The sequence below is a fragment of the Hyalella azteca genome, unplaced genomic scaffold, assembly GCF_000764305.2.
Source record: "Hyalella azteca isolate HAZT.00-mixed unplaced genomic scaffold, Hazt_2.0.2 contig8069, whole genome shotgun sequence".
NCBI lineage: Eukaryota > Metazoa > Arthropoda > Malacostraca > Amphipoda > Hyalellidae > Hyalella > Hyalella azteca.
In genome coordinates this window covers 6,128-16,783 of record NW_025938175.1, presented here as the reverse complement: position 1 = coordinate 16,783, position 10,656 = coordinate 6,128, and the positions used below count along the sequence as shown (strand labels likewise).

At 36.8% G+C, this 10,656-nt stretch overlaps 1 protein-coding gene across 1 annotated transcript; it reads right to left on the bottom strand.

Annotated features, from left to right (window-relative positions):
* Positions 1-309: 309 nt before the first annotated feature.
* LOC108675521 lies at positions 310-6,999 on the bottom strand. The gene is made up of 8 exons (XM_018163542.1): positions 6,987-6,999; positions 5,040-5,189; positions 4,387-4,653; positions 3,965-4,081; positions 3,542-3,640; positions 2,946-3,089; positions 2,388-2,549; positions 310-1,661 (listed from the first exon to the last, which is right to left on the bottom strand). Exons 1-8 carry the CDS (start codon positions 6,997-6,999, stop codon positions 1,555-1,557), a joined length of 1,059 nt encoding a protein of 352 aa, XP_018019031.1. The 3' UTR covers positions 310-1,554.
* Positions 7,000-10,656: the final 3,657 nt, after the last annotated feature.

Here is a 10,656-nt window from a genome sequence, read left to right as displayed (position 1 = left end):
CGTGCAGTTCACGCGAAAAGATTATGATATATTTCTTCGATCATATTCTACAACACATTCTTGCCTTGATTTTGTTTTACTTAATCTCATAAGGCGATGTTTTGTAAATTTAATTTTTCATGAACTCTCTATCTGATTATTAAGTCAAACTATCTGTTGTTTTCATAAATTTATGTAGCTGTAACTGTAAGAAATTGTATGCAACTCAATTGGAATAACTTCTACTATCTTCTAATTTTTTAATTATACAACTGCATTTAAACTTAGTATATGCGAATTCATCCTAATTTACCATTAAAGCGACCCTAATTTTTGCAATATTTTGTTCATCTACAATTTTTCCGCGAAATTCGTATAGGTTGACCCTTATAATTCTTAACTCAAGGCCGACCCTTGAACGACAGAACCTGTTTACCACGAAGTAGACCATGTGAAGTCATGTGTTCCTTCACAATAATTTCCTTAATCAATAGATTATTATCTTGAAGTTCTGTGCTGGTGGCCTTCGTACATCGCTGACAGCTGGTAATTTTCTCAGAACAAACAGCAAAAAACTTTCGGAAATTTTGTTATTATTTGCTCTCTAACCAGGAAAATGCATAAACAAAAGCTGAGTGCTATGGGGTTATTTAGTTATATATAGTTATTAGAATGCATGATTTAAAGCTGTATATATGAATATTTATTGGCAACCTTCTGAATCTGAATGCATCGTATACTACCTGCATTTTCTCAAAACCAGTTCACACGGCTATGAAAAATTATTCTGTTCTGATTTGTTTGTTTTATTGTAGAAACCAAATTTCAAAGTAAATTCTTTTGCTATGTGAATTGAAAGTTACAACTTTTATTGTATGATGAAATGTGTAAGTGTAATAAGTTTGAACTGCTCTCACTATAAGAGTTTTCTGTTTATTGGTCGAAGCTCGTTAAGTTAAAACTATTCCAGTGATGCGAGTACTGAAACATAAACTGAAACAAAACGAGGACAAATGTCGATAATTGCCGTATATCTTAAAATTTTCCGTGCAAATAATCAAAACTGTTTGTTTTCATGAATGTATTTATAGTTCTGCTTCCTAGTTGTCTTTATGGACTCGCATATTAAGATTTATAATCCTATAACTTCACCAATTCTTGAGTGTAGGCTTTTGAGCACGTATAAAATTATTTCGTATGGCTTAAAAATCGAGTCATCTCTTAACCTCATTTCTCTCTTGAAGCAAGAATTTAAATACCATTCTTGGAAAATTCAGAAAAATATTACAAAATGCCATGCATAAAAGAGTAAATGATAATCCGATGCCAAATAACATTCAGATCATATTCTTCTCATTAGATTTAGTTTAATAAATAACAACGATGTCATATTTACGTATGTCGTCTCTTCTGATTTTGGGGCACTTGGGACGCTATTCACAACAATCATAAAATATCTTAGATATGAACCAGTGCTTATAAGTGATAGCTTATTGCGCATCACAAGCATCTTAACATAAAATAACATAGCTAAATAACATCATTAAAAATTAAATAAAAATTGCCGCTCTGCGATCAGCAAGCTTGCATTCTGTAGTCGATGGAGAAGCCCACGTTGTAGCCGTCGATGCCGACCTCTGTACCATCAGTGACCACGTACAGGACGAACGGCTGCACCTTGGCTGTTGAGATTACAGAAATTCAATCAAATTCTTCGAAAAAAAATTCTTTTAAACTACTTGATATACTTAAATTAATGATACTTTCTAATTGTCACAAACGAAAACTAAATAAACAAATTATACAAACCCTACCGTGAGAAATTATTTAAACCGGCGGATTATTTTTGATGTGAAGCTGCTCTTTAAAATGAAACATATATTTTAAAGCTTTTTCTCTAATACAATGTAATATAAAATACTTGTTACACGATAGATATATAATAAAATAAAATCTTGAATGAGGAAGAATAGACTCAGAAGATATTTTGATATTTTTTTATTTAGAAGATATTTTGAAATTAGCAAAAAGCGAACCAGTACCACCAGCGCTTCCCATTTCCTACTTACTTAACTACCATTTACATAAATGTGGGCTATATTTAGTTAGGCTATATTAAAGTTAGGCTATATTAAATTAAACTTCCGATTTCTGGTGGTATATTGTCAAGTATCTTTCATTGTTTTTCAATATTCATTCCGAATATTATTAGAATTTGAATAATCATTACTACTATTATTATTGTTCTTATTTTATTATTATTATAATTATTATTACTTTTTTTATTAATAATAATTTAAGATCCATGTACAGGTAAATATATCCTCTTCAAAAAAATCTGTCCTAATTCCTTTTAAATGATATATTAGTGGTCTCTACACTTTAAAAACGATTAATATCCAGCTCACATGCAATTGTGTCTGGGGAGGCAGCGAAATTGGCCCCGCAGTAGCGATCAGCAGCAGTGATGTTAGAATATATTAAGTTTGTGTCGGCTATAATACCGCTCGGGATTACCAAGTAATCCGTTGAACAGTTTGAGCTCTTCACCATTCCGGGTATGACAGTTCCTACACAGGGAGGACCAAGTCACTGATATATATTAAAATCAGATATTATTACAGAGGTCTACAAAGTTAAATTTTTTATGGTCTTAAAAGTCATTCAAAATCCATGTAGAAGCAAATGAAACTTCCGTCGTTGCCAAAAAATTATTATCTAACCCACTGTATAGTTAAATAAACTCTTGTGAACCAAACCCTTAGGTATGAATGACATTGCAAACCGACACGTTGCCCTTAGTATCCTTAGTATTTATTTCAGTAGCAGTCCCAGACCACAATGGACCATGCACAAATGGATAGAGCATGATGCATAAATTTATTCACTCTGGGTTCGGGCTATGAGTTTCGCAAGTGCATCCCTGAATGCGTAGGGTGTATTAACTGAATGCGCGAGTTACTCACCGGGAGCATAAGAGCCTGGATCATCAGTCATGGAGAAGCTGTAGTCGGCGCTGACGCCAGAAGTTTTGCTGTAAACAACGCTGCAGAAACCCGTCTGTGACTTGATGCAAGCGCCGTATTCCTGGTTGGCCAGTTGAGTGGTAGCTGTTGTCGAGTTAAATATGGTATATGAGAGATAATTAATTGAGTTTGATCTTTTTAGGTTTTAGTAAGGTACTGAATATTCTTTATTTAGTTTCGTTGCTAATAAGCATGTAAGATTATTATTTGCGGATTATTTCATAACGTGGTGTCTTGTGTCCCGTCCATTTAATTGCATTTTGCAGTGAACTTCATGAAAAGTAAATTTAAGAAATAGAAAGGTTTACTTCAGTGGAAAGATTCACAAGTTTTATGGATGACGTGACACTTCACCACATTATTAATAAACAAACAAAAAAACGCACAGAAGTTTCGAAAATTCTAATAATGCCTGCTAACGAATTTCATTTAATCACAACTGAACTCGAAGACCACCACATATGTCCAGGCTGCCATTAATTAGCCACTAGTCAATCAATGGATCGGTTGGAGGAACTGGAGGATATTTATATTACCCGTGGGGGCGGTGGTGGTTGAGGTTGTTTTTGCGTCGTAGTTGAAGCTTTTGATGGTCCCAAATGTGCTCGTGAAATACTGAAGGCATCCCGACGGAGCTATCGTGTGGAATAGAATCCCAATGATTAAGAATTCATGAATACAACTGTGCATTATATTGAGAAAAACATTAGCAAGATTTTTTCAATTTATCATGGACCTATAGAAAACACCTCGTGTATAATAATTGGGAACTTTCAAAGAGGTGGGCGGCAGAAACAGTTTATGGGTTTGTGATATTTTCACCTGATCGAATGATCAAATCGTCGGGTCGTAACTTATATATAAATAGAACAATACAATCAGCAATGAAATATTTTCAACCAGTAAAGCTGGACAGCATTTTTCATACGTTACTCATGTTACTCATGACATGTACCCACCTCGGTAGGGGGAGTTGCACGATATTTGAGTAACGGAGATGTTCCACTTGGCTCCGACCGTTGAGGTGTCAACATTGATCGTGATGCTCCCAAAGTCGGGGCTCACATCCAGGTACACTGCAGTTAAAATAAATCCATGGTTCAATTCTGACGATTTACAAGACGTTGATGCAGGCTTTTAAAATATAAAAATAGATAATGGACAATCAGGGTTACAAAATCTTTCATGTGTAATCATATAGTTAGCCAGCCGTGCGAACGGTGCGCAAGCATAATTTCAAACTATCCTCTACAAATTTTTGATTTACACTTGTGTTAAAACATTTTAGATACAAACTAATTGCTTTATACCTCAAATATTTTATACAGCGTTGCAAAATTTCTATATAATAACTGAGCGACGGAAGCAACATCTAACTTACGATGCTGTCCAGCATTTTCACCACAAATCAAAGGGATGTTCGTCGCTCCTCCGGTCACTTGCAGAAAGTCAGTGACGCAAACCCCCTCTGCATTGGGCTGGCCGATGGAGAAGTCAGTCAAGTCCAGACGTATTTGGCAGATGTTGTTGTTGACGGGACTAACTTTGAGCCTACAGGCAGCAAGAGCAGCGGTTGTCACTGAAGGGTATTCTGGATTCTGGAAGAGTGTTCCGTTGATGTTCGTTGACGATTCGCAATTGCGCGTAACTGCAAGACAAATTGAGGAGAAAAGAATGCTATTTTGAAGTGCCATCGTTGTTTGACTAAATGACTAGTGCTGCGATAGCCTATTCCTAGAGCTTGTAATTGCCATTTAAGTGGTCTGAACATCCCTACAATTTTCATTCTACGATCCACCATTTTCAGAAATTGTAATAAGCCATGGTTCTAAAAATTGTAACTAAGAAAAATCATTGAAACCTCTGCTCACCACGTCAATTATACTACGGGAATTCATTTAAAAAATTCAAAACTTATAACTGACTAATGAAATTTTTGCCAATTTCAAGATGTCACCCCTTTCCAAATGCCTCCCTTACAAAAAAAATTATTCTGTTGTTGAAACCTCTAATTTCACATAATTTGTCACTCACACGTGCAACAAACTCCCAGTCCTGCCGCGCAGGTGCCGCTTGCGGTGCCCTGCAAGTTTGTGCAGTCGGTGGCCGAGTAACAAATTCCTTGCGTGTTGCTTGTGGTGATGCAGCTATCATGGGCGACCGAGATGAACTTGAAAAGAATCACTGCAAATGAGATAATATCAGACATTTAAAAAGTCTTCAAAACAATAAAATTAATTTTTCTTGTGAAACTTTGCCCAAGAATCTTCAGGAAGTTTTCACAAACATAGGACTTTTCACTTCCATGGCATGGCATATATAGAATTACGGTTATGCAACATAAAAGTTTTTATATAAACTCTTGATATCAAATTGAAAATCAATTTTATTGTCAATTAATTCTCACAACTATGCTGAAATATCCACATTAATGTCAAATAAAAATGTGTCAATTATTTATTTCTGTGTATTCAGAGGTAGATTCATGCATTTAAAATATCTGAATTGATCATGGACATCTGAGTTACGAAGACCACCGCGCGTGACTGGTCTGGCCACAGTTCACCTGCCGTGCAATCCGTATGCAAGCTAATGGCAAACTGTCGTCTAGCTTCCAACACTACTTGGCTTTATAGACCGCAACAACGCGCCTGAGTGGTTAAAGAAATTCTGGCTTCATCAAAATATTGGGTTATTCTTATTCAATAAAATCCATCAGACTAATTCAACCTTAAATGGAATTTATAAACGAAGGACTCGTAGTTCAAGATTACGGAATTAATTTTTATTTTTATTTTTCAAACAAGACTCATCAGTAGGTACCTACATGAATGAATAATGCATCACAAACTACTCTTATGTTCATAATTCTCTTTCTATTTTCACAGAGGTTGCTGTCACGATTGTGTTAAATTGTTTCCATTACTCGTGAAAAAAATTAAATCAAGCAGCAATTGTTGCATCACGCTACCCCTGTGTAAAAGTTAAGTTAGTCGGAAAACATTAGTGTCCCAATTTACTTGAATCATGTTTAGTGTGTACAAAAAACAATATTACTTAATTTTGTACTCTGTACCGTTCTCTTGCAACCAACAGTGTCTTTAGAAAAGCAGGACGTCAATGCAAGAAAACTAAATGTTTGCTTGAAAGTGCACAGTCATGGTGGAGGCATTGGCCCGGTTAAATGTAGGATCTAAAGGACAGACCAGCACGCTCTGTCTACCAGCCATGCACTCATTGCTCGTGTGTGTTCAGAGGAAACTGTGCAGTTGAGTTTTCTCTTCAAACTCTCATGTGGGAAAGATCGTTTTCGATTCAGTTATTCACTTGCTGCCACTTCCGACTTCCGAGTTCATTTCCATATCAGGTTCACTATATACGTATCATTTCTGGCATGGTGAACTTGGATGAACCGTATTCAACAAAAGAAATGTTCATTCTAAATTCCTTCGGAACTATTATTGCACTTACTACCAAATTTCAATTTACAAATTCAGCACACATTCAATCTAGATTTATACTTCAAAACATCAATATGATAGACTTTAATTCCAGAGACGTGCTAAATAAGGTACTAAATACTTTGCGAAAGCTCTTTTTTTTAAATGATGTCCATTTCATTTCAAGCACTGAACCTGTTCTCAAAAATGAAAAAGAAAGTCCAAAATCGTCCCTCGGAACGCTTCATACTAACAATGGACTCTGAAAATTACTCCTCGAGAGAAAGTCGAACGGATGTTTGCATAGTTTCAGCAATGTAGAACGAGAGTACAGGATGTCTCTCCAGTAGCACATGTATAGGCGCGCTTTCGCCGTCATCCGAACACCCCTCAATGGTCATTGATAAACCCTGCGGAAACGACTTACGAACTGTCGATCGGTGACTATAAACTGCTAACAACTTGCTACTTAATTTGGCTTAACTAGCGAAAACCAATTCTGCGCCCGCATAATTTTTTTTGTTCAATCAACAATTCTTACCTGATACACACATTTTTTGTCCACCATCTAACCCTCCCCTTCGCACAGGCACAATGTTATTCCTACCTGAATTGTCATTAGGCTATCGTAACGAACTCTCTTGCTGTTGAATTGATAAATTTCATCAAACGTGAGTCTACAAATTACTCATAGTTGAAGCTGCGCTTCGATTTTAACTCAGCCAAAGCTTTATCGCAATGATATGACCATCACTTCCATGGACACTTGGCACAATCAACATTAGATTTCAACAACTTGCCTGTTTCTATCTGTGATACAGCCGATGGTTTGAATCCATTAACAAAATTTCATCATTATCGCCTCTGATTATCGTTCATCCGCCCTCATTTGGGCCACCTGATGGACGATGCTGTTGCTTGCTTCTCGCCGCTGGTAGTGTTGCAGGGGAGGTCGATCTGGGATTGTGCTCAGGAACACGTCTAGTTGTCTCTTGAAGGTCTCCAGGGTGAACTCCCCCTCTCTTAGATCCCTTGTATCGTATAAGTATATCGGTATCCCTTGTATCACTCGTACGTGAACATATCGAACATCGAATTCTTGAAGTGCATAATTGAAAATCACGTTCGAATTAAGCGGCAATTCAGGTTTTATCTATACATCTCGATATTCGAATTCGAAAATTAAAAGACGAAATGTATTTCTGCGGAGCGAAACTATTTAAGGGTGGGGTTAGGATACTAACCAAAATCGGTACCACGAAATAAAATAATTCTTATGGTTAGGCACGCTGAAAAAAGTGAACAGTGGACATAAAACGAATTCTACAGGGTCATCAATATTTAGCGTTACAACTTTGATTGGTTAGAACTATGAAATGAAACACAATTGTGAATGTTTGAAAATCTATTTATGTAGGCAGAGGTTCAGAGATACAATCCCCGCAATTTCATTCAATATGTCCACCATCTGCTTCAATAAGGAGTTGTAAACGCTTAGAGAAAGCCTTACAAGAGTCACGAATGACACTCGGCGGGATTTTGGCCCACTCCTTCAGAAGTTTGACCTCTAGGGCGTCCAAACTGCTATGGTGAACGGTCGAGACCTTGCTCTCAAGGTATGACCAGATCCCAAAATCTAGAGGATTCAGATCGGGTGACGATGGGGGCCATTCATCTTTAATTGGTAATGAAGTGGGGAACATTCTCGGACAGCCACTCCCGAGTCGATTTGGCCCCATGGGATGGTGCAGAATCCTGCTGGAACAACCAGGGGCGTTTTTTAAGTGCTTTCGTACCCAGGGCAACAATGCACCAACAAGGATGGCATCTCGATAGTTCTTCTGATTCAATTTCACCCCTTTGTCAACAAAAAAGAGGGGACTCCTTGAGGACTCTGTTACGGCTGCTCAGACTATCACTGAGGTCGGGCATTGCTTCCTGGTCACCACACGGGATCCTTCATCCCATTCTTCGACCAAATCCGATCATTTTGGGAGTTGAACTGGTGTTCAACATTGAATAACTTCTCATCACTGAAAATGAGGTTTGGCAACGTGTCATCATGAATGCGGGAAAGAAGAATCTTGGATCTTTGGAGGCGTTTGTCAACAACTTGAGCAGACAGTTGCGGTGTTTTTTGACATGCGTGAATGGGGACAACTTTAGGTCCTTCCGGAGAACAGTCGACATGGTTCCATACGACACATTTGACTGTTTCGCGAGTGTATTGATTTTGAAGAAAAAAACAATGTAACGCTAAATATTTATGACCCTGTATGTGAGTTTTGAAATTTCCGTACTAAACGGAACAGTATACCTCCCTGAATTAGGATACGTAGAATACGTTCGCGATACGCTGCAACCTTGTCTACTTGAACTGCTCACCTAGCTCCGTGCTTATTCCATTTCACAATGTCCTTATTATTCCAGACGTTCAATTAGTGCATCATTTAGGTGAACATGACTGAATCTAACTTTGAACTTGACTTGAGCAAGTATTTACTTCGCGTAACTATTACGAATAATTTGCTCAGAAATTGTTCAGAGCCTATTGGTAGGCTACTGGCCTTTTGATTTCAATGTTAAAATTCAACTGTTTTTTGTCATTTAAACAGCTTTCCCAATAATTTACTAGCTTTTATTGTCACGCTTAATGACTTCACCAATACGGTCTGAATTTAAATGTCGTTATCTAGGTAGAAGGGTACATATAATTGCTCACTATTGTCGGAGTATAATAGCTCACTAATTATCTTCTTCGCCCGTAATCTCCACCTCAATTAATTGCACGAATTTACAATTGTGATAGCGGAATCAAATGTCGAAAATATGATATTAAATTATCATTTGAATTAAGTTTCGAGTTTCAAGCACATTTTGGCAAGGAAATGTATATCGATTGTAATAAAACAATCACAAACCTTTCATGGAAAGCTAAGGGGAGCGAAATTGCGCATTTCTTATGGCATGTTAGAGGAAAACCAAGATCAGTAAGGGATGGCGTACCTTATCTGTGCAGGCCTGAGCTTCTGATGATTAACAGTGAATAATTTAATGCGATCTTAATCACCCTAAATACACAATGGATATATCCGTATGGTTCAATCGGCCCACATCATTCTGATGAACTAGGCTCATGTCATTGTGATGATCTCGGCCTATAACTTTATGATACATTATAGCTTATATCGTCATGATAAGCTAGGTTTATATCCGTATGATGATCTAGGTATATATCGTTATGATCATCTAGTCATCTATCGTTATCATAAGCTAGGTTTATATCGTTATGACATCCTAAGCTTATACCGTTATGATACAATCCGATTATATTTTCGTTATGGTGCGCTTGAACAATTTCTTTTGAATACAGTAAGCATGTATCATTATAAGGAACAAGACAGAGATTTCAAGTTTACGAAGTTGTTAATCAGATCTTTAATTTTTCATTTCTATGAATTTACAAGGACACTAACACTACGCCAAGGCCTTCAACAAGTTTACAAGTAATCTAGTATCTATTCTTAGCTAGGTCTTTAAAAATCGGGAGTCACGAGGAAGGCTTGGTTCGAAATTCTATATTGTAAGACTTATAGTTGAAGGCCAATTTGGCAATTTATCAGGATTACAAAGCTGAATCTCATTATGTTTTCCAAGATTGGTCGGTTCTTTGCCCGTAATCTTTTGCATCTGGGTTGTCGAACAGCAGGAGATATTATCCCGAATTGCTTCTTGCTAAACCACCCCTTTTTGCTATGCGTCTTCACGTGGAACAGTGCTACGTAACTGTGTCGTAAAGCGATTTTAAGATCCTTGGTTCTACCTCAGGAACTTCAAATTCAAGGATTTTAAAATCTTGAATTTTCAAGGTTAAATTTTCTTCAATCTAAAATAAATCTTAATGGAAATCTTGCATTAATAACGCTTACAGTTTTTATACACTCGTAATTGTTAATCAACAGGTTTTCGTGTTTTTTGCTCTTTTTTAATATTTGCATTCCAATTCCTTTTGTTTAAATTTGGCTCACCTTTATTGCTTCTACTTGTATTCTCTAAAATTTGAACTGATGATGGAGGTAGTTTCCGAAACATGTTCGATGAAGATACAATCAATTTGATCTGCATTTTCATTGTTTTTAAATTCTTGATGAACTTGTAATTCAAGCAGACTAATGATCACTAAATAAGGCTTATATCATTGCAATATTCTA